Genomic DNA, 24,351 nt, shown 5'->3' on the forward strand with positions numbered 1-24,351 from the left:
CGCCCGAAGATAACCGAGCGGAGCCGAAGCCGCCTGAGGGGGACGGAGCCGCCCGAAGGGAACCGAGCGGAGCCGAAGCCGCCTGAGGGGGACGTAGCCGCCCGGAGTGACCGGAGTGGCTTCCATGGGGTCCCAGGGGAGCCGACAGCTGCCATTGCCCCCACGGTTTGCCTCCGCCGAGTCCCGTTACCCCCATGATTCGCCTCGGCTCGGTACGGTACGGTCCGGGCCCGGTTCGGCGGCACAACCCGCACCCCGACTGGCTGAGACGCCTGTCAGTCACTCTTAGTCCCGCCCCGCTTCCGTTCTGCTTGTACACTGCCCCCCCGCTCCTCCGATTGGCTGCGGCGCTTGTCAATCACTCCTAGTCCCGCCTGGCTCCGGCGGCGCCCCCCCGATCCTCTGATTGGCTGCGGCGCTTGTCAGTCACGCCTAGTCCCGCCCGGCCCCGGCGGCACCCCCCCACTCCTCTGATTGGCTGCGGCCGTTGTCAATCACGCTTAGTCCCGCCCGGCGCCTGCAGCGCCCCCCCCCCCCCACTCCTCTGATTGGCTACGGCGGTTGTCAATCACGCTTAGTCCCGCCCGGCGCCGGCGGCACCCCCCACTCTTCTGATTTGCTGCTGTTCACGTGACCCGCTCGTAGCCACGCCCCTCTCCGAGAGCGCCCCCCCACTCTTCTGATTGGCTGCGGCGTACGTCACCCGCTCGTAGCCACGCCCCTTTCGGTCATCGCCCCCCCACTCCTCTGATTGGCTGAGGCGCCACCCGCGCAGCCGCCTTTCTTCACCGTGTGCAGTACCGAACTTTGGCCACATGATGGCAGCACCAGTCCTCTCTCGGCGCCGCACCTCCGCTTTCCCGACCCGGTTTGCCGCTGATTGCCGCCCGAAGGACACACGGTAGTACCGGACAGCGGCCCCCAGCCGCTTTCTCCCCCGTCGCCCCCCATTTCAATGCTGAATTTTCGACAGAGCGGCCCCCCCCTCCCGTCTGCACCGACACATGACGGCAGCAGCGAGCGGCTTCCGGAGCCGCTCCGCCCCCCCCACCTCCACCACCTGCAGTACCGCCGTTCGGACGCACGGTGGCAGCACACGCTCCCTTTTTCGGTGCCGCAGGTAGCGAGTCTGAGCACAGTGACGTTTGAGACTAGCTAGTCCTTGTAGTCGCGAAAGTCATTGCTTTCTTTCCATCTTGCACAGCTATGAAAGGCTGATGTCTGTTACTGTTAAACTAGTAACATTGATCTGTCTGAAACTTCTTTTTTGATGTGGCTGATTTCTATATTTCAGAGGATGCTTTCAATAGTATGGAATCTAAGCCAACTGAAACAACATTAGAACACTCCCTAGGCTTTCGGGTTTTTTTTAATGAGTAAAGAGTGGCGATTTATTACCTCTATGAGGTAAGATTGGTGATTTAGGCTGTATTTCTGTAACAGAACAGCCACTGCTGCTTAAAAGTGATAAGCCAATGTGGGGATGGAAAGCAAAAGCATGGCCAGCATCTTCGTGCTTTTTCATGTGCTGGCTATTCCATCTTTCCATCTCTGTGAAGTTTCAGGAAAAGAACACCACAAGGGACATGTAGTTAAGTGTCATTTAATAAGAGATCAAGGCTTCAGAGGGGGTGGGTAGGGGTTTGGGGTGTTTGGGTTAGGGTTAGGGTTTGGCAACCACATAGAAGGTGTCTGTGTTGATGTCTGTTAACTGCAGATCATGCAGCCACCCAGATAAGCTTCAGTAGTTGCTAGTAGTATAATCACAACAGTATAAGGGTTTTACTGAACTTCTTGGAGATACTTTATGGTAGCTCTGAGAGTGTCAAAACAGCTTTCGAGGCTTCTCAGGTGTGCAGGGTGAGAGAAGATAGAGAAGGATGTTTGAACAAGCAGAGCAGCATGGTAGAAATCAGCTGTCAGACTGTCTTAGCTTGCTGTGGCATTGCAGCCTAAGCAGTGGCTTTTCCATGTGGTGAGCCATCGGGCAGATATGGTGAGTTAGTTTTGGCTGTGTATGCTCAAAATTCCATCACACGTACCTTTAAAAAGACCTTCCCTCTAGTAGCATCTCTCTCAAACAGTGAATTTACTTTGTTGCAGATCCAGCTTTTGTTGCAGTACTTGAAGAATGACCCCAGGAAAGCTGTGAAGAGACTTGCAATCCAAGATTTAAAGTTGCTGGCCAACAAGACACCACATACGTGGAGCAGAGAAAACATTCAGGTTGATGCATTCTTTTAGGCTATAATTTGTTAGGGAAATTTGCAATTAGTTGCAGGATTCTTTCCAGAAGAACAATTTTGGAGGTAAACAAACTTTGTAATCATGCATGTCTCTAAGACTGGAGAACTGTCTTATCATCTTTACCAATATTTGATCAGTGAGAACTGATAACTTTTTTGCAACTGATTTTTAAGTAAGAAATGACTTAGAATTGGTGTTTCCTAGCATCTGAAACCCGCTGTCCTTTTTCTGCAAGCTATGTATGTCCTAGGTCTGCTATTGAAACAGATGCTTCAGGACATGACTCCTGATTTTAATTTCAGTAGAGTCTATTTTGACTCTCAAAACTTTTCATAGCCAAGTGCAACCAAACTTTTGAATACAGATGGCTCATGGGACTTCCTTCCCTCTGGATCTTTTCTCCTGCTACTCTTTAGGCACTCTGTGAATCTGCTCTTCACACTCCTTACGACAGCTTGAAGCTGGGCATGCTGTCTGTTCTTTCCGTGTTATCGGGGACCATTGCCATTAAACAGTACTTCAGCACTGCTCCAGGTAAGAAAACAAGATCAGCTTATTATCTTTGGCATTTTGGATGCTTTGACCTGTCTGTCTACTGATAATCAGTTTCATCTGAACATTTTGTAGTGTGTTCTTAAAATGGTTTTGAACTTCAGCATACTAAGGGAGAGACAGAATGTGTTCATCATATGTAAACTTAAAATGGGATACTTGCATACCCACAAATAGTCATGGTCTAAGATTTTCTTCTTGATTTTGTGATTAATGTGCCTTATGAAAGATTTTCTTACCTTTGGGTCTTATATGCCCTCAGTGGTATGGTTTAGTGGTGGTCTTGGCGATCCTGGGGTAATGGTTGGACTTGGTTATCTTAAAGGTCTTTTCCAACCTGGTTGATTCTATGATTCTTCAACTTTTCTTCATTGAATGAAGAAATGTAATGCCTCCCAAGTGGCTGTCCGGCATTCTGCTTTGAAACCATGGATTTGCATAGTTTTTGAGTAGCATGAAGACTTAATGGTGTGAGTGTGGGCTGGCATATTATCCTGGCTCAGTGAAGCTTTGCCACATTTGTGGGAATGACCTGCTTCAGTACCAGGTGAACCTTTCTGCCTTGTGACTGTATTTTGAAGAAAGAGAGTAGACATTTAAAAGTGATTCAGGCTATCTTGTTCTTAAAATGTTGATCACATGGTTTTCTTTTTCTTCTTAAAAGCCAGACTGCCCTAATGAGTTATTACAAGCCCAACTACATGGGCTGCAGAAGCAGAGAAAAATAGTACATCCTCTTCAGTCATTCTGGCATGTCTTAATATGTTTACCAGCTTTTTTAATGAGATATAATAATTCTTAAGGTAATACTTCTCCGAGTCCCTGAAACATCAGCCTTTAGACCCAAATATTCTTTCTTACCTCTAACTTGTATAGTCTTCAGGAATGGAGGGAGAGCCTCTGTGTGTGTGCAGAAAGAGATGTTTTCATCCTGTCCTTTAAACATAAGAAATAATCCTAAATCAATATAGACTTTCTGTAGAAATGTGCTTGAAGAGATCTGTGGTGTACTTGCAGACTGTGCTGACTTATGTCCTGCTTGCCTTGTCTTTGCTTAGGAACAGCAACTACAACTACAAGGTCATTTGATTTAGTAAAACTGGCACAGGAGTGCTGTTACCATAATAACCGTGGCATTGCAGCTCATGGTGTGAGAATTCTGACTAATATATCAGCCTCTTGTCAGGAAAAAGGTAAATGAGAGCAAGGACAGTGAAATGTGTCTGTTTGCAGTTAGGCTTATGCACTTAACATGTGCTAACTGGTCATGTCTGAGAACCTGTCTGTAAATCTGCCTGATTCTTCATGCTGGTTTGGGAGAATGGGGCCTATAATCTAGCAGAGAACACTCTGTATGATTTTATGAATGGTTAGAAAGATTCCATCTTTGATTTAGAATTGTTTGTCAGCCTTTGAAAACTCTTTGCACAAAGCCTGTTGCAAAAGAATAACAGGGCATTTAGAAGCCTTGGTCCAGAGACTTAATGCTCTACAAATGCCACAGTTGGTGTGACTGCAGGATAAGTTACCTGAGACATGGAACAGCAGAATTGCTTCTAATCAAAATAAAGTGAGGCAGAGGTATTGGGAAGATACTGGTCATGAATGCAACACCAGTCCAAACGTTATAGCACCTGTGGTCAGAAAATGTAACTGAGAACTAACTTACTCTTTTTTCCTTTTCTTAGATCTTCTGCCTTTGGAGCAAGATGCAGGTTTTGGCTTAGAAGCTCTACTTGTTCTTTGTAGTCAAGATGACAGTCCAGGAGCTCAAGCAACCTTAAAGGTGACATTACTATTGTCTTCCCTTAGGACAGCTTTAAGTTTTACAGTAATACTCCTCTCAGAGGAACAGCTATAATAAAACATGAAGTTGAACGTGGCATGGAGGTGTCTCTGGAGGACAAAGGACACAGCTTGCTCTTTGGAGGTGGGAATGCAATGTACAGGATTACACCACTTCTCTATTATTTTAATTTACCCACTTCATAAGCTGCTTCTGTTAATTTTACCCAGTTATTTTTCTATAAAGCCTGGTGGTGTGAGAAAGATTAGAATTTCTTGTATTTGTCTTCTTTATTTCTGCAACCATACTTGCAGATAAGTGTAACTTAACTTTAAAGTTAAACTTTAACTTTAAGTAGACGTTATGTTTATTGTACCTGTTGGTTGTGTGAGTTGCAGATCACGTTAACTTGCATGGTGAAGCTGGTCAAGTGCCGTCCTCACCTGAGCCAGTCAGTAGTTGAATCCCTGCTGACCCAGCTACACAGCGCCCAGGATGCTGCCAGGATTCTCATGTGCCATTGTTTAGCAGCTATTGCCATGCAGCTGCCTGTCCTAGCAGATGGGATGCTAGGAGACCTTATGGACCTCTATAAATTAATTGGACTATCTGCCACAGATAAAAAACAGGAACTCTTGGTAAGACTTCCTTCTGGTAAATAGGTCTTAGATTCATAGAGTCATAGAATCAACCAGGTTGGAAAAGCCCTTCAAGCTCATCCAGTCCAGCCATTCCCCAGCCCTGCCAAGGCCACCACTGCCCCATGGCACTGAGGCCTCGTCTCCACGCTGTGTGAACCCTTGCAGGGCCGGAACCTTTAAAGGTTCCTTCCAACCAAAACCATTCTGTGCTCCTATGATTAGAACCCCAGGGAATGCAGGCGTTTCCCTACAGCTGCTGAGGGTCTCTTTAGAAGCCCAAGGCCACAGTTACCCTTCTTTCTCAGGGAAGGGCTTCCCATCCTCACGTTCTTTGGTGTGTCTGGTGGCATTGTGCCCATGCCGAAGCTCGTCTTTGGCACCTTGAGCTAAAGTGCTTCACTGACGTGAGGTTAAATTCATCTGGAGGAGCCTGTTTTAATGCAGCCAGGGAGGGGAAACTGGCTTATTATTTGCAATACTGAGCTCTGTTCAAGGTCACGGTAAATGTTTGCTGCCACAAGTACCAGTACCAATGCGAGTAACACCCAGCTCTGGGCAAATGCACCTTGATTTCAACCTATTTGAACTGGTCACTTACCAGCATAGCAAGTATCACATCCTGCAGGCAAAGCTGCTCTGGTGCAGCTGATGGATCCCTGAGCCCAGCAGGAGGCCTGAGGCTGCTTTTCCATTTACCTCTAAGAGCAATGACACTCGAACCACAGCAGGACATAGAGCTTTGGTGTGCATAACCCCAAATGTATCTGCCTTTCCTAACCTGCCAGGTAGGCAGCGTTAGTGCCGCTTTCTAGCTCACTAAAGGGTATTATCTGCTCAACATTTTCCAGTGACAAGACTTCACCTGTACTGTAGCTGATGGGGGGCTCACAGACCAGAACACACACAGCCTATTCCACAGATCGGCTTTCCTGGCAGCCCCGGGCAGCACTTGCAGGGACAGAGGTGTCTACTTAGCCCCTGATTCCAAGAAGAAGCCGTAACATGGCTGTTTCTAACTCGTTTATGCCCTCTTCTAAACTGTTTTATTTGCTATTTCTAAATCCTTTCTGCCATTTCTAACCCGTGTTTGGTCACTTCTAACCCTTTTGTGAAAAACTAAAGAATAAGGTATTGTTTATTAAGATATATGTTAGGTATATATATATGTTAAGCCCAATATAAAGGTTAGACAACAAAAGATATGAAATTGCTTATGCACACAGTTAACGGACACAGTTTATGCAAGATAAGGTAAACCACAATCGCTTACACCAATTAAACCAGAAACCGTTTATGCAAACATAAGATGACCACAAGGTGTTACAGAAACTGGCTTGCAAGATGTTCCAGGAACTGGCAGAAATAAGACAAACCACTCCACATAAGGACATAAATGAAGGGTCAACTATGGAACAAAGGAGGAAGACTTCTTACTTCGGCCTCACCGACCACCGGGAGGCAGAGGTCGACCCCCTAGCAACAGCTGAAGCATGCGCAGAGTACCTCAACTACGTCATGAACACGGAAGTAAAAGATGTATAAGGGAGGGCTTTTTGAACTGCTCAGCACGGCAGTAGGCGGAGCGCAGACTCCCCTGCCGTCCAGCGCTGTCTTTGCTCATATTCTACTTGCTATAATTAATAAAATTCTAATTGGATTATGATCCGTTGTGGTCTCAATTTATAACAATTTCTGGTGCCGTGACTCGGATAAGGAATGGTGAGCTTTGGTCCTCCGGGGAGGCGCCCCGCGACATTTCGCGGCCCCGCGACCAACAGCCTACCTCAACCTTACCGGCGAACCTAAATTCTAGAATAATGAGCAAAGGAAAAACCGGTAAAATCCCATAAAAATTCTGTGCACGGGAGTCCGGACGAAGACTCAGGACGCGTAAGTATATTGCGAAATTCGCAGAGCGGAATTGTTCGCGGCGAAATTGTTCGCAGGTTTGCCGTTCGGGCGGGATTGGGTTTCCTGGAATATAACGAATGAGAGGTTCGATATACTGAACCAAGCGAGTGTGGACCCTTAAGTACTGCGTTTTCCATCTCCCGCGAGGGACTGGGCCAGGAACAAGGGGGAGCGAGTGAGTGTATATTTGTGGATATTCCAGAAGATGGGGGGCGAAGGGCAGCAAGCCTTCGACTCACATGAATACCCCTTAGATAATTGGAGAGATTTCCCTGAAACCCTAGGGAAAGATAAGCAAAAAAATGATAGAATATTGTACTAAGATATGGGGAGGGAAGACGGGGCCCAGGTAGAGGTCCCCGGAGTAAGACAATGGGTCAGAGTAAGAGTCGTAATTATAACCCAGAAAAGGATCCAAGGAGAGATCCTAAGAATAAAGCAGGGAGCAGCCCACCGGATGCACCACCGGACGGTCCCCTGGGGTTAATGATAAAGTACTGGGACATTCAGCCGTCCCAGGAAGGAAAAAAGAATAAGGAAAAAATGGTCCATTACTGTATGAAAGTATGGGCAAAAGAAAAAAAATTCGACCCGATATTTGGGTCCGCAAGACACAGTGGGTGTCTTGTACAAAAAGGTTTTATGCACAAGAGGCAGCGGGCGTCCTATGGTTTACAATCACAGGAGGCAGTGGGCATCTTGTAGTTAGGATCCTGCAAGACACAGTGGGTGTCTCGTAGAAAAAGTTTTGGTTTTTAGGCAGCAGACATCTGATGGTCTGAATCCTGCAAGATACAGTGGGTGTCTTGCAGAAAAGGTTTTGAGGATTTCAAAGGTATGTGCTGCATGAAAGTAATCTGACCATTCTGAATCAATCCATACTAAGCTGGGAAAACTGCAGGAGAATATGCAAAAGCTTAAAATTGTTGGAAGTGGATTGGATAAGGAGTTACTGGATGGTTCAGAGATATACTTAACCAAGGCCTTCTCCAGGTAACATGGATAGGTCTGTCATAAATAATAGAGTAAAAGAATTTACTCACTTTATAGAAAAAGGGGAAACTGATACACGGGTAACCAATGTACAGGGAGGTAATACAGAGAAATTGTATAAGGAAGTTAAAGGAATTCCTATGCTTAAACAAAAGTATTGTCTGTCCTAAATACCTGCCATTGCCATCTTGCCAAGGCATTGATTACTGCTGGAGGGGAAGAAGCAGATGCTAATTCTATTGACAAAAGCAGATGAAAGGTCCTGCTGATAAGCCGGGAGAGGCAGACTGGGCGATCAAGCCTTAAGACCATGACAAAAACACAGGTGTTTGGTCCTATTAATAAGCGGCAGGAGAAGCAGACTGGGCGCCGACTAACCCTAAGTCCATGTCTGGAGATTAAAAGGTGTAAAGTTTAAAAAGAGGGAGACTCATTTACTTCATCCTGAAACCCCTGCCCATGATCAGAAGGGGCACTGCGCAAGTGCAAAGGACCTTCTGGCTCATTATAATACGAAGCGGGGATAGATAATACATATGTATAGGCGGATCGGGTGAGCCCGGGTTTTCGCTGTATCCCAAGTTTTGGGAGCCAGGACGGACCTGCTAGGGGGGCAGGTGAAGGGTAAGCGAACCCACCAGGTTTCTGCTGTATCTCAGATTCTGAGAACCGTGAGGAGAGTAAGCGGAACCATAGTGTGAGTGAGGGATCCCATGTGTAACTTTGTGTTTCTGTGTGACTGAGACGTAGCATAGCTACAAAGCGAGTGTGGAGTCCCAATCCGCGGTTCCGTGTCTCCGCGAGGAGAGCGGCCGGAGACGGACGAAGCGTCTATATTTTTTTGCACCTGTGTGTCCTGTCTGTGAGCGGGGGCCTGGCTGCCCCTCCCGCTGTCCTGTCTGTGTAACCCTGTGTGTGTCCTGTCTGTGAGCAGCTTAGAAAAGGGCGGAGGGGGAGTGTCCGCCTGCCCCTCTCGCTGCTTTTTTTTTGTCCTGTGCATCTTCTTGTGTGTGTACAGCCATTAAATTATAGATACCCAATCGGTAATTCTCTGAGAACAGAAATAAAATGATTATTTTGTGGAAAAAGCCACAAAAGTTCTGGGAGGTTAAAAAGAAAAACTGGGAAAGGGTTTGTAAAAAAAAAAAAAAAAAAAAAAAAAAAAAGTATCAAAGAAAATTTGAAGAGGCATGATTGTAAAGGAAATTTTGCTGTAACCGAAACTATGATCTAACAACAGGGGAGCCGATCTTCAGAACCCAGAGATATTATTGTACTGACCCCCTTAAAAATATCATACAACTTGTGTGTAGGTGCTCTCATTTTCATAAGTGCATTTGCAGAGTACTGGGAAAGAGAAGCTATAGAGATCTGTAAAAGATTGGCTGAAATGGGAGCCGGTCAAGACAAGGAAATTCTGAAGAAAAGCCCATTGGGTTACATTTTGGCACATTGGAAAGAACTGAGAGGGTTTTCTGGGGCCTCTGTAAACAAGAAAACGTTGGTAAAATATTATAACCAATGCTGACATTCATACACTTTAGAAGATCAGGAAAAATTACCTAAAATGGAACTTTGAATTATTATACATTGTTATAATTAATGTTGTTTTTGAGGTGATAAGGAAAATGGAATGAAGTAATGTATGCAGATATGACAGAGTGCAAAATTAATATACCTCTTCCTGATCCCTTAATTTTGGATTTGGAAAAGGACAGGAAAAACTGAAAGCTAAAGAGATGTTGTTCAGATTGTGATACTGGGGAAAGATGTTAAGAAGTTAAGATGTTAAAAGGAGGAAGCTCGAGCAGCTCCTGTGTTTGAGCATGGGATGGGTGCCGGGATAGGCAAACAAATGGAAACAGACATGTTGATAGATGGGACTGAAGGGTTGTTGGATAAATGTGGACTGGGAGTAAAGGAGGAAACATGGAAAGTGGATAAAAAGAAAGCGGTTGCTTTAAAACTGGTGGAGAAGGAATGTTGAACAGAGGTGGGGGAGTAGGCTCTTCTGTGGAACCGGATCTGTGTGTGTGCTATGGGGAATCTGGACCCTGGAAGTGAGACTGCCCTGGAGGGGAGTGCCATGGGGCTGCTGCAGTGAATGAATTAGAACTAGAATTACATAAAAGCTGAAAAGAAGAGAGTTTATCCCCTCGTTGGGAGGGACCATTTCTTGTTCTTTTAACTACAGAAACGGCGATAAGAGCTGCTGAAAAAAGGTGGACACACGCGTCTCGAGTAAAAGGACCCATAAAAAATGGAAAGTTGTGACTGAACCCAGAGACGCCAAGCTGACCCTCTAGAGGACTTGGATAAGTAACTGAGAGAATTCATATTGACTCCTGTAAATCTGATATGGGAAATGAAGATATAGTTGAAATTATTTTAAGAAACCATAGGATAAGGGCCAGTATTAGTCCATGTCCTCCTATATGCAAACACTGCAATTTGTATATTAGAGCCAAGTGTCCCAATTGTTTGAAGCATATTATTACTCATAGGAGAGACCATGAACAATTTTTGAGAAATCTGTTACAGTTCTTTTTGCATTCAGTGTGAAATTACCACCTCGTTGGAACAGTTGTTGTGGGTCAAATACTACTGTCATAGTAGCCGACTGGGAATATACCTTTAACCTACCAGAGAGGGCAAGACCGGAGGGAGTCGGTGCTGCAGCTGAAAAGGTCTGCCGAGGGCTGCAACCCCTGGGGCTGTGACCGCTGAGCACTATGATCCTGACCGGACCTCTTTTGGTGTCGGTTCTGATAGGAACCATATGGGAAGATGCGGTGGCTTTTAAAAACATTCACAACAACTATAGTTGAATGTATTACCACAACTAGATGAAGGAGAATAACCTCTAAAACCTTGGTATATCACACTGTTTATGAATGCAAAGGAACAAAGATAGGCAGTTGCATATATAATCAAACCCAGTATGAATTGTGTCAGGAAAAACAAGCAAAACTGTGTGTTATGATCCAAAGGAACTTCCAACCTTGTATTGGGGTAGAAATGAGAACAAATTCAGAAGAAGGGAAATTAATTGGAACAAGTGAAGTTATAACCAATTTGAGTACCTCACTGTCAATAATTTTTGATGCATGTGATATTATAGATGATGATTTAGATACTAATAGTGGAAGTTCAGAGTGGAGGCAGTACTACAGTAGCCAACCAAAATATATTTGCCCAGGTGGATACCAATGTCATATAAATCCTGATTATGTACCTAATCAAACAGCTAGGTATCAGTCATCACACCTCTGTGGAAGAAAAGGATGGTCTTGTGTATGCTGGGATACTGCAGGCTAGGGATGTGATTATCAATGTAAGACTTTACAAGCTTCAATAGCAAGAATGCAAACAAACAATAACTGTACAACCCGTGCCTGCAATCCAATAAATTTAACTCTCATAGATTTAAAAAAAAAAAAAAAAAAAAAAAAAAAAAATGGAAACAGAAGCAAGTAACTAAAATTGGACTTAAAATATATGGAACTGGGGAAGACCCAGCTGTGATTATTAGTATTAAGATCAAAAAAAAAAAAAAAAAAAAAAAAACTGGAGTCCAATATGAAATTCTCACAGTTGCTAAAAATCTCCTTGTAAATCTTGCTGAAAATATATCTAAAGCATTGAATGTAACTAACTGCTATGTTTGTAGGGGAACTAACCAGGGAAAGAGATGGGCCTGGGAGGCAATGGAGAGTAATACAAGCGACCCTACAATCTGGAAAAATCGAAAAGGAAACAAAAGGAGACAACAATGGATCTTGCAAACGGATATAATCTGAAAAAGTTGTTGGAAAAATTTAGAAAATGGTGTAAAACCAATAGGAAATTTACTTTGTGAAGGGGGTTATATGTGGAAGAGAGCAAAGAAAGACTGGGGAAGATGGGGAAATCCCATAGAAATAAATCACCAATTCAGTAACTGGACTAATGGAACTAACATACCAAACAGTTGGCCTACTCCAAATGGATATTATTGAATCTGTGGTAAAATAACTTTTGCATTTTTACCCCAAAATTGGACAGGTTCATGTATATTAGGAATGATCAGACCTATTTTCTTCTTATTAAGGAGAAAACAATATAAAAGAGAGTTACAAAATGGAAAGACAATGAGTGGCCACCTGAATGAATAATCTATTATGATTTGGCAACTTGGGCCAAAGATGCATCCTGGGGATACAGAACTCCTATATGGATGTTGAATAGAATTATAAGGTCACAAGCTGTGGTAGAAATAGTAGTAAATAAAACAGAAAATGCATTAGGATTAATTGCAAAGCAAAATACTAAAATGAAAACTGCAATATATCAGAATCGTGTGGTTTTAGATTGCCTGTTGGCTCAAGAAGGAGTGGTCTGTGGAAAATTTAATCTTAGTGATTGCTGTTTAGGATTAGATCTATTGTTCTTAAAAGAAGGAGGGTTATGTGTAGCTCTCAATGAAGAATGTTGTTCTTTGGCTGACCATACTGGAGTAGTCCAGGACACCATGTCTGAACTCAGGAAAAGGTTAGATCAACGTAAGAAATATCATGAGGCGGGCAGGTCATGGTATGAAAACTGGTTTAATGTTTCACCTTGGCTAACCACTTTGTTGTCCACTTTAGCAGGACTGCTTATCATGTTGATTTTGGGACTTATATTTGGGCCTTGTATATTATGCTATATTTTACACTTTATTAGGGAACGATTTGACATAGCTAAACTGCTTATTTTAACTATGAGGTCTGGGGCAAATTATAAGAGTGTATCTATTGATGAGGATGAAGATTGTTGTGAATATATTATGTCACGTAGGGGCTACACTGATTGTAATTGTGAGGTATTACCCTGTGAGTGTTCTGATAAATGTTGGGATTGTAGAAAAAGGTTTATTTGCAGTGCTGAGAATGAAAGCAGCATCTAATAAACAATAATAGGATAAAAAGAAAAAGGGGGGATTGTGAAAAACTAAAGAATAAGGTATTGTTTATTAAGATATATGTTAGGTATATATATATGTTAAGCCCAATATAAAGGTTAGACAACAAAAGATATGAAATTGCTTATGCACACAGTTAACGGACACAGTTTATGCAAGATAAGGTAAACCACAATCGCTTACACCAATTAAACCAGAAACCGTTTATGCAAACATAAGATGACCACAAGGTGTTACAGAAACTGGCTTGCAAGATGTTCCAGGAACTGGCAGAAATAAGACAAACCACTCCACATAAGGACATAAATGAAGGGTCAACTATGGAACAAAGGAGGAAGACTTCTTACTTCGGCCTCACCGACCACCGGGAGGCAGAGGTCGACCCCCTAGCAACAGCTGAAGCATGCGCAGAGTACCTCAACTACGTCATGAACACGGAAGTAAAAGATGTATAAGGGAGGGCTTTTTGAACTGCTCAGCACGGCAGTAGGCGGAGCGCAGACTCCCCTGCCGTCCAGCGCTGTCTTTGCTCATATTCTACTTGCTATAATTAATAAAATTCTAATTGGATTATGATCCGTTGTGGTCTCAATTTATAACACTTTTAAAGCCATTTTTTAAAATTTCCATCTTTTTTTGGTCCTTTTCTCACTCTGGTTAAGCCACTTTTATTTTTCTAACCCATTTTTTCCCATTTGTCAGCAGCTTCAAGCCATTTTTCAAGCCATCTAGGAACGAAAAATGGTGTCGGCGCAGTACGCAGTGCGGCCGTTACCACGGCAACGCGGCCGCCATGATGGGTGAGGGCATCGAACCAATCGCCTCATGCGGCCACAACCCCCGGGGGGAGAGCGCTGCAAACAGTTGTAGCATCCGCAGCCCTTATCCCTTAACAGACACTCCCATTGACTATTTTTATCGGCCAGATATACAACACCGGTTAGTGCCTTTTCTCACAATGTAGCATATAGCTGTGTTGGTTCTGGAACTGACAGGTAGTGAAATGACTTGCTGATTTGATATATACTTCTACTTGAGGTATAGCCACTTGAAGATGCCTCCAATCCATTCTGACTTTACTGTTACTATGGGATCTCTGCTCTCGAAGCATCAGAGCAGAACTAAATACATAATTCATGTATTTCTCCTGTTGAAGCTGATGCCTCAATCTGGTTTACCCCTCTTGATTTGGCACAGCAGAAGCAGGCACTCTTCAGAAACTGCCTGGACAGCAGAAACCCCAGCAAAAGTCCACTTGAGGCCTTGCCAGGTGAGGGGAACTGGTGATCTGGTGAAGATGAAGAAGGCCTCCCCCAGCATGCTCCTGGAAGGACAGCATGCAGTGAGCCCAGCTTCCTGCCTGCTTCCCGCGGGCTGGAGCTGAGGGGGAGCATGCAGGAGTCAGTGCCATGTGTTCCTGTGACTGTGCTCACTGGGCTTGTTCCCTCTTAGTCACCAGTTGGTTTTCCCAGAAGAACAATCTGTGAGCTCTCCCACAAGAAACATATTTTGGTTTCTCACAGTGGTCCTTCATTGGCACTTAAAAAAAAACATCTTTCTTAACTGCGTTTCCATTTTGCCTGGTCTATGTACCTACCAAGCTGCAGTAGCTGCAGAGGAGCAAATGCAGAGGTGTGAAGCCTTTTGTGCTGCCAGTGCATTTCATACAGAGCAGTGGGGTAACTCCCCGAGAGTTTTCTGCCAGGTAGTGCAGAGACCTCTGTCATTGTGCAGCTGTATGTAGTTTTCATGTTGTTTTGCAGGTTTTTCTTTTTTTTTTTAATTTAAACTTTCCTCAGTGGTGTCACAAGATTCCTTTATGGTAGGAGTATGTGGTGGGGAGGTGGGGTGAAAGACAAACTGACCCATTGCTCACTCAGCCGAGTCCCTTCTCTTCCAAAATCTTGAGCACAAGGTTCCATTTTTGCATGTTTCCTGTGAAGGCCCCAGGTCTGTGTGTGCCACAGGCAAAAAGCAGACCTGATCCCTTCCCTGTTTCTTAGGGAAGGCTACAACAATCCCCAGGTGTCTGGTGAGAACCTGATTGGCCTCAGCAGGGCCCGTCGCCCACACAACGCTATCTTTGTGAACTTCGATGACAAAGAGGTCCCCGCTAAACCCCTGGATGCTGCTGTACAGACCTGGAAGAAAGTGTGCACAAATCCTGTGGATAAAAAGGTGGAGGAAGAGCTGAGAAAGGTATGTACGTGCCTTACTCCTGGGCTGAGCGCTGTACTGCAGCATGCAGACCTCACTGAACATTCTTGTGGTTGTAACTACTGCTGCTTCTTTGAAGGTTTTGTTATTGTGCTTCTTTAACCTTGTTATTGAGATATGGGCCTGTGTAATTAGGCTAGGGACCCAAATACAGGCTTTTGGATTCCACTCCTGTTCAGTATCAGTTGTCCTTTGTGCCCTAAGCCAAATACACGTTTGTTTTTTCTGTAATCTATCAAATGAAGAGGGCTGTACTGGCACATTCCGTCATGGATACGGGAATATTTGGTGTCCTGAACAGCTGCAGTTCCACTTGAAATGATGGATAGGCATAACAATGTTACATCAGGAATGTGAGTGAGTGGCACGTGTTTGAAATGCTGGCCAGGGCTCTCAAATAGTATTCCTTAGACTTGGCCATGTTCTGAAAATGAATTTTGCAATGTACTTTCTGCACAGCTTTCCAGCCCTTTTGAAGAGTAGACTGGCTGCTGGATGGACATTGTATGTTTATCTGGGGATAAAAATGGCCAAATCCATAGTCTGACTGATAAAAGAAGTCTCATTATATGCCACCAAGACTGCTGTGTTCTATTCCACAGTTATTCCTTTATTATTTTAGATCTTTGAAATCTGTCCTGTCTGGTCTTGGAATGCAATGAAAGCCAGTATCAGTGTCCTACCCAGACAAGCCTAAACTTCTTACACTGCATTTGGCCTGTTACATGGTAAGTCCATACATCTGCCCTTGTGCCTGAGACTGCTAAAAGCCAGATCAAGGGAGCAATAGCTGGGTGTTGGTGGTCCTCTGCATCTCATGCAGGACAGTAAGTCCCAGACATTGGGACACAGTGTTCCCCCTGGTCTGATGTTGCAAAGGGCAAGTTGAGGGAAATTACTTTTCTGAGGTCATCTAGTAAGTCCACGGCAGAGCTAGCATCCAGTCATTGCCATCACATCACATCTCCCAATCTAAACGGTTTTATAGATGTGATAGCTCTCCTCTCCCCACCTTGCTAAAATCATGGTAGCCCAAGGATTACCCCACCTTTCGCACACCAGCCTACCACTTCTGTTACTGAGCTAGGGATATTCTGCAGTGTGCTTACCCTCTGTTCATTATTGGCTTTCTCTTTTCTCCTCTAGGTTATGCCTCTAATGACATGCCTGTGAAAGCAAAACGCAGTACATATAACTACAATTTGCCCATCACAGTCAAGAAGCCTGATATGCTGTGCCTGCAAGAATGGCTTTCTGTGGTTAAACAAGCAGTGAAGATGGTGAAGAGCAGCTGGCATATGAGTCTGCAGAGGATGAGGATGATGAAGAGGAGGAAGAGGACTTCAAGCCTTCTGATGGGAGTGAAAACGAAATGGAGACAGAAATTCTGGACTATGTGTGAACTCGGTGAGCAGTCTGGCTGCTGCTAGACTAACATTGTCTCTGCTGTTGGACCCTGAGAGCCAAGGGTTCAGCAACCATGCCCAGGGTGTGGGAAAGTAAAACTTGTACTAAGAGGACGATGAGCTCTCTGCACTAACTGTGGTGGTTGGTGAAGGCTGTCATGCATTCCTGATGTTAGGGAGCATTACCTGTATTTTCATAACTGCTGGCTAATAAGTCCTCAAGTAAAGCTCAACAAACTCCTAAGACAGAGCCTAGAATCCAAACCCGCTGGTAATATACCAGAAGAGAGAAGTTGCATACTCAAATGTTTCCACGTGTAAGAACTGCACTTTAACTGGCTTGGTGTCCACATGGAAAACAGGGAATGTACATGAGGAAGGAGCACTGTAGTCTTACTGGAGTCCCCAAGGCAAGTGCTGCCCTTCTGCTTGTCTAAGGGGAATGAAAGTCCTGGGCTATGACTTGAGCATCAGACCCCACTGGTGATCTTGGAAATAAAGCCAGCAGGAAATAACACTTTCCAGCAGTGAATAACTCCTTTGTACAATATGTAGTGTATGTTGTCCTCAGGAGCCAGTGTGCTTCTCAAGCCTGTTTTGACTTCTCCAGTAGTTAGCAAAGACAGAAGGAAGCAAGCACTGGAGCAGAGCTTCAGGCCCACAGAGGCTGGCCACTTGTTAGTCTGCCACTGACAGCTGGATTGGTACCACCCTATCACAGAAATTAAGGATCTGCTGGCATTTTCGGAGTCTTGTGTGTTACGAGTACAAGGTTTCTCATTAGTTGCCAATAATACACTCTACTGCACGTTCAATGTTTTGAGAGTCTCGCGCTTGTGTGAGGCTTCTCAAAGTTTCAGCTTTTTTGATGTGCTCTGGAGTTCTGTTAGACTGAACTATTTCCTTAGGTTTGGCTTCCAGCCCACAAAAGCAACATTTGCAGGGCTCTCACACTGTGACGCCAATTTACCCCATCCATGGTTTGGCCTCAGCCTACTGAAGGACAAGTGCATAGAGGCTCCTCTGGTTAATTTAGAGCCAAGACTGGGTCATGGCATTGGCACACAGTGGCACTGCTAGATATATATGAGTCTCCACTTGGGAACTGGCTCCTTGGGTGTGTCCTAACCATGGCTCGCTGGGAGATCCTGTGCTTCACCTTGTGCACCTTCCTTGTGGTAGCACAAGCTGCAACTGTAAGTACAAAAGCACTTTTTATGGCTTTGCAAGACAATTTGCCTGTTCCTACCTGAATGAGTAAACTCCTTCTACACCTGGTCTGGAGCCCATGAAAGAGAGCTTGCAGACTGTGACAGCCAAAGCAGGGTATTGTCCTGCCCTAAAAATTTCAAGGCTCTCAACAGCATTTTTCCAAAAGTTCCTGCACAGTTCTGTGTCAGATCTGGCCTGGTTTACATCTTCAGGCTGAAGGTCCTCAGATTCTGCTGTTCTCTTTGGGAGAGCAGGGGAATTGCTGGTTCCTGTCTGCTCCAAAGTGCATCCTGTAGGACATCTGCATGGGCACGTCTCCAGTGGCAGCTACTTGTCATTTCCCCAGGGTTCCAAGGGGACAGCTGGGGAAGGCAGGCTGTGAGTGGGTCTGCCTGGGGGACTGGCCAGGGCAAGGGGCAGGTGCTGGCAACATGGGAAGCCAGAGGCATGGAGAACTGTGCAGTGAATTTTCTTTTCTCCGTGGTACCACATGTAGCTGGGTGTGGTGCTCACCGAAGGAGGTTTTGTGGAAGGCGAGAATAAAAGACTGGGACTCTTTGGGGACTACGTTGACATCTTCAGAGGAATCCCCTTTGCTGCCCCACCAAAGACTCTGGAAGACCCCAAACCTCATCCTGGCTGGGATGGTGAGATCCAGATTTTGAATGCCTTTGGTTTGGGGTTTTATTTTTGCTTCTCTCTCTTTAATCTGTTTTGACAAGCCAAAGATACTGTTGCTTGCTTCCATCTACTAAGCACTGATAAGGAAAAACTCTTAGTCTCATGTTGGGTCGAAAGTCTGTGTCTAAGCGTTCCCAAGCAACTGAAGTAACCACATGACAAGACTGAAGCATGGAACCTCCATCTCCCCATCCATGTCTTGGCTGTTCAGAGCTAGTTAACATGGGAGAGGGTCCCACTTTGTCATTTTCACAGGCTGGTCACAGTGGCTGGGGAGGTTTTGCTGCCTCTGCCCTAGACTCTGGAGAGCATGGATGGATGGAAGCTTGCAACCAAAAGATGGAGTTGATGCCTCTAACTAGGACCTGCTGTCTTCCCTCTCTTCTCAGGAACACTGCAGACAAAAGAATTCAAAAATCGCTGCATGCAGGTGACACTTACACAAACTGATGTCCGTGGGAGTGAGGACTGTCTCTATCTGAACATCTGGATCCCTCAGGGAAAGAGACAGGGTATGTGTTTGGCAGAGACCCAGGGAGGAGATTCTTAGTTGACTTTTGTGAACAAATTGCTCTGGAGCATCTCTCAGCAGCTACTTTCTCATAGTGGGCATCTGCAGGAGCACTGATTTTCAGGGGGAACCATGTCAACCAATGTCTCTCAGCTGTAGCCTGTTGGGAGTTTCAGCCTCTTTACAGAATGTGGGCTTTTTTGGCCACATTCTGTAAAGACATGTTGCAGCTCACACTGCTTTTCTTCCTCATCTCCCAGTCTCTACCAACATGCCAGTGATGATCTGGATCTATGGCGGCGCCTTCCTTCTAGGAGGAAGCCAAGGAGCCAACTTCCTCAATAACTACCTTTATGATGGTGAGGAGATTGCTGTGCGGGGCAACGTGATCGTGGTGACCATCAACTATCGTGTGGGACCCTTGGGCTTCCTGAGCACTGGAGATGCAAACTTGCCAGGTATGGTTGCTGCTTCCTCTTCAGGGGACTCTGTCATGGGTCCCCAGCTTATCAGCTTTGCTTTGTCCTTACTCAGTGGTGGGTGCTCTCTTGCTCAGGGAACTATGGGCTGAAAGACCAGCACATGGCTATTGCCTGGGTGAAGAGGAATATCAAGGCCTTTGGGGGTGACCCAGAAAATATCACCATCTTTGGGGAATCAGCTGGTGGCGTCAGTGTCTCCCTGCAGGTGTGTTGTCCTCATCAGAGTCCTCCAGAGCCACCTATTTTCTCTGCAGACAAGAGAAATGATCCCCTTGGCATTCTGCTGCTTTCATACACACACACCACCTGATTAACATCCTCTCCTGCTGGGGGTGAGCAATGCTCGGCCTCTTTGCTGTCTTTCTCCTCCCTCTTCAGTTTAATCTATCCCACTGCTGCACAGATGTGTCCTTGCTTTTGGGACTTCTAGTAAAATAGCATGCATTTGCCATAAGGCCCTACTCTGCTCTTCTTGTTACCGTATCACCTTTTAACTGCTGAGACCGTTAAATAGGATGAGATCTTGGAGCTTCCCAGTGCCTGGTGCACAAGCTGTGAAGGGATCAGCCAGGTCTGGGAGGTTTGCACCTAAAACTGTCTTGTTTCTATTTTGCACCACAGATGTTGAGCCCAAAGAACAAGGGCCTGTTCAGGAGAGCCATCAGCCAGAGTGGTGTTGGTCTCTGCAGCTGGGCCATTCAGAAGAACCCACTCACCTGGGCTAAGAAGGTAACATGGAAGTCTTGCCTGTGGGAATGGAAAAAAACAAAAAACTGATTCTCCAGAGAATGGCATAACTAGCCAGGGATTCGGCAGGAGCCATGATGCCAAACTGAGCTTTGGAAACATGCTGTTTTGAGATTAAAACCAACCATTCCTCTGCCTCTGTAAGCTGGAAATGAAACCTGGCTTCAGAAGGTAGTCCTAGCAGGTTTCTCTCTCTCCCCTTCTGCAGCTTGGACAAAGTGTGGGATGCCCCACAGACAACACCACTGCCTTAGCCAACTGCCTGCGCATCTCCAACCCCAAATCGTTGACGCTGGCCTACCATATGCAGCTGATCAACCTGTCCTGTAAGTCCTCCAGCCCATGCTATGGTGACTCTTCCACTCATAGAGACCCGGGTCTCTCTATGCTTTTGGTGGGACATGAGCGATTGCCAGAAGTGTTGAACCAGTGCTTGTGTCCTATAGAAAGGGACAATAATGACAGATCTTGCAGTGACCTTCTGCAGGCAGGTGCCTATTGGGCTGCATAAACACTCATCATGCAATGGCAGCAGAGGCAGAGGCATTATTAAAGGGCCATGTCATAGCTCCAGAGCAACGATATGGGCTTTCTGTTCTGTGAAAGCAGCAAGAGCAATTCCAGAATGCAGCTTGCAAGCAAAAAAATTAATTGACCACAACCCTGCATTTCTGAGTCACTGGGTGGAGTGTAGGACTCTTACACCAAGTAGGGAATGCTTCTGGTTTTGTGCCTGTGGAGATTTCTTTCCCAAGAACACTGTCCTCCCCTTGCTCTCCTCATGCTCCTAGCAAATAGCTCCAGTGTTTAGGCTTGCTTGGGTCAGAGAGTGGCCACACAGCATAGTGCAGCCACACCGGCTGGAATCAGCTGTCCTGGCAATGAGTGAGCACAGCCAGGTGAAATGAGGAGGAAAAATTCTGCCCTTCCCTACCTTTGGCTGGGTCTTTTGGAAAATGACTGCGTGGAAGAGAGGAATTTTTGATGTTACCTGCTGGTATTTGGCTGGCAGATCTCTTGCCCCTCCCCCCCACCTACAGGCATGAAGTCTACTGAATGTAATCCTGTGGTCACCCTGCTCCTGGGTGACATCCTGCCCATGCTGAAGTCACTGCTCAAGCTGTCATTCACCTCAGCCTATTCCTTCTACAGTTCTTTGAGTCATGGGAGTCATGACTCACACATCTGTCTTTTCTCAGCTCCTAATGGGCTCTCTTTTTGTCTTGTGCTGCAGCTCCTGTGGTTCACACACTTGCCCTCACTCCTGTCATCGATGGAGACTTCCTCCCAGACATGCCAGAGAACCTCTTTGCAAATGCTGCTGACATTGACTATATTGCTGGAGTTAATAACATGGATGGACACATGTTTGCTGGCATTGATTTACCTGCTATCAATCGCCCACTTGTGAAAATCACTGTGTAAGTGAAGGATGCACTGCTTTCAAAACAGGATGCCACTCCAGGTTAAGGTGCCTAGGGCATATGGTGCCAAGTTCAGAGCCTTCAAAAGCAAAGACCAATTAGTGGAGAAGCTTTTCCATATACCTTTAAGGTCCCCCTGAACTCAGCACCAGTGATAGGCTTAGCAGCCCTGATGCTCTCTGTCCAAAGCAGATACATGCCAGACATGCTAGGTGCCCACCCCATAAGACTCCTCTTTGGGGATGAAAGGAACCTGTGGCCAATTTGGCCTCAGGCTGTGCAGCCAAGAAAGCTTGAAGCACATGCCCTCCACCTAAGACCTGGAATGAAATAACTGGCTTTTATTCCACCAAACCATCACTAACTGCAGGGTTGGATCTGACTGTCAGTGAGGGCTGGGATCTGTTTCCATGAGCCCTGCCCCACTTGAAGCTGCTGGTCTGCAATTAATTGATACTACTTGTCTTTTCAGGGACGAGATCTATAATTTGGTCAAAGGACTTACTGTGGACAGGGGTGAGCGTGGAGCCAATGAGACCTACAGTGTCTACACGCAAGCATGGGGCAAAAACCCAGAGCAGGAAGTCATGAAGAAGACAGTGGTGGACCTGATTACTGACTACATCTTCCTGATTCCCACACAGTGGGCACTGAATCTGCATCTGCAGAATGCCCGGTGAGCAGCTCAGCCCTGGCAGGAGCCCAAAGCCCACCTGGGAGCCAAAACACTGAGTTCCCAACATAGGTTAACAGGACTGAACTTGTAGGAGGCAGGCTTTTTGGTACTGAGTACACGCTCACCCATAGCTTGTATAAACACTATTTCTCTAATGCTGCAAAGCAGTCATGCTAGAAATCTGTTTAAAATTCCCATTACAACATGTTTTTGCATCCTAAAAACTTCACAATTCATCCTAGCAATGTCTAATGCCATGAGACTTGGCATTTGGATGATATGAGGGTTAGGGTGAGAATCAGAAATGGAAGCTAAAACTTAACAGATAGAAGGATGTTTTCTCCTGTGACCACCTCTTATATGCATGTGAGCATCTTCCAAGGCTAAATCTCTGACTCTGCTGGTATTTGGCACATGGTTATGAATCTGTACACCTTTCTCTGCTCCCTACTTGCAGCTGCTTAGCAAGTCCATTTATTTCCCCAGGAGTGCCAAGACATACAGCTACTTGTTCTCCCAGCCATCCCGAATGCCCATCTACCCACGCTGGGTAGGTGCAGACCATGCTGATGACCTGCAGTATGTGTTTGGGAAACCCTTTGCCACACCTCTGGGCTACCTGCCCAAGCACAGGACTGTCTCAAAGGCCATGATTGCTTACTGGACCAATTTTGCAAGGACAGGGTGAGTGATTCTGGTTCCACATTTGCTGCAGCACTTTAACCTGCTCCCTTTGCCTATTAACTTCTTAGGAGCAATTCCCAAAAGCTAGCTGTCCTCTGTCTGTACTTCCAATGTGAGCCTGGCTCTGTTTCGCAGTGGTGGAGTTTGTTCTGGGTCCTCCTGACCCAGAGAACACCTGGGGACAGCAGAAGCATTTTCAAGATTTGTGAATACTACTTCAGACTTAATGATGAGGTTTGTTTCCAAGTCCTGGTGTTCAGACAGGAGTTAAGCCCTTGCATGCTGCCAGGGATGATGCTAGTGGGGACCAAGGGAGGAGACTTCAGGTCGCCAGGTTGCTCCTAGCAGGCAGAATTGCTATTGCTTGTCCCAGGGTCCAACATGTCCTTTGCACTCACTTAAAGCCTCACTTGAGCAGAGAGTGTCCCTGCCAAGCAACTCAGAACTTCCTGTATCCACAAGCTGCCCTAATATAAACAAATTTCTATGTCTCCTTTTCCCCCAGTGATCCTAGCAAAGGGAATTCAAAGGTGCCTATTACCTGGCCACCCTATGCCAGTGAGGGAAGTTACTACCTGGAAATCAACAACAAGATGAACCAAAACTCCGTGAAGCAGAATCTGAAATCCCAGTATGTGGACTTCTGGAACACTGTCTATCAGAATCTGCCGCTGGCTGCAACATCACTGTGACTGAGGAACTACTCAGGAGCTAAAAAAAAAAAAAAAAACCCTACTTTTTAAAGAGAGATCCCATTCATTAAAAACTTGCTTGTAACTGAGCAATTCTGTTTGCTCCATGTCTTTGCTGTGACAGAATTTTCTCCCCAGTGTTAAGGCAAGTGACATCCAGCCTTTGGGCAATGTGTGTTCCCCAGACCCCGTTACACTGCGATGTGCCAGGGAAGCTGCTGACACAAGAGCCACGGCTCCCTCTGAACCAAGCAAGCGCTTGACAGGGTTTGCTTTACCTCATCACTTGTGTGACCGCTGGCTGGACAGGATTAATCCAGTCCTGCCCTCTCAATATCCCCACGTCACCATCAACATCCATGCTAATTACAAACAGCTCTTAGATAATTACACTGGTAATATATATGAACGCAAACCACTTGGTGAACTATCACCATACGTGCACACAAATCAGCTCAGAAGCTCAAAGGGGGCAAACAGAGCCCAAGGAGGATGTTCTGACTGGGCAGAGGCTAGACTGGGGAAATCCGGCTCCGAGCGCGAGCAG

At 45.7% G+C, this 24,351-nt stretch overlaps 2 protein-coding genes across 2 annotated transcripts; both read left to right on the forward strand.

The window, feature by feature from the left end:
• Nucleotides 1-1,001: 1,001 nt before the first annotated feature.
• Nucleotides 1,002-5,282, forward strand: LOC117436829 (integrator complex subunit 7-like). The gene is made up of 6 exons (XM_034067979.1): nucleotides 1,002-1,120; nucleotides 2,104-2,226; nucleotides 2,664-2,781; nucleotides 3,858-3,992; nucleotides 4,488-4,585; nucleotides 4,984-5,282. Exons 3-6 carry the CDS (start codon nucleotides 2,715-2,717, stop codon nucleotides 5,245-5,247), a joined length of 564 nt encoding a protein of 187 aa, XP_033923870.1. The 5' UTR covers nucleotides 1,002-1,120; nucleotides 2,104-2,226; nucleotides 2,664-2,714; the 3' UTR covers nucleotides 5,248-5,282.
• Nucleotides 5,283-13,742: 8,460 nt separating this feature from the next.
• On the forward strand, nucleotides 13,743-23,843 carry CEL (carboxyl ester lipase). Its single transcript, XM_034067296.1, has 14 exons — nucleotides 13,743-14,011; nucleotides 15,076-15,271; nucleotides 15,912-16,017; nucleotides 16,436-17,891; nucleotides 18,404-18,554; nucleotides 18,978-19,100; nucleotides 19,360-19,557; nucleotides 19,656-19,786; nucleotides 20,203-20,310; nucleotides 20,537-20,654; nucleotides 21,563-21,749; nucleotides 22,225-22,428; nucleotides 22,915-23,112; nucleotides 23,618-23,843. The coding sequence occupies exons 4-14, from the start codon at nucleotides 17,826-17,828 to the stop codon at nucleotides 23,802-23,804; spliced, it is 1,671 nt and encodes a 556-aa protein (XP_033923187.1). The 5' UTR covers nucleotides 13,743-14,011; nucleotides 15,076-15,271; nucleotides 15,912-16,017; nucleotides 16,436-17,825; the 3' UTR covers nucleotides 23,805-23,843.
• Nucleotides 23,844-24,351: the final 508 nt, after the last annotated feature.

The sequence above is a fragment of the Melopsittacus undulatus genome, chromosome 11 (genome assembly GCF_012275295.1).
Source record: "Melopsittacus undulatus isolate bMelUnd1 chromosome 11, bMelUnd1.mat.Z, whole genome shotgun sequence".
Lineage (NCBI taxonomy): Eukaryota > Metazoa > Chordata > Aves > Psittaciformes > Psittaculidae > Melopsittacus > Melopsittacus undulatus.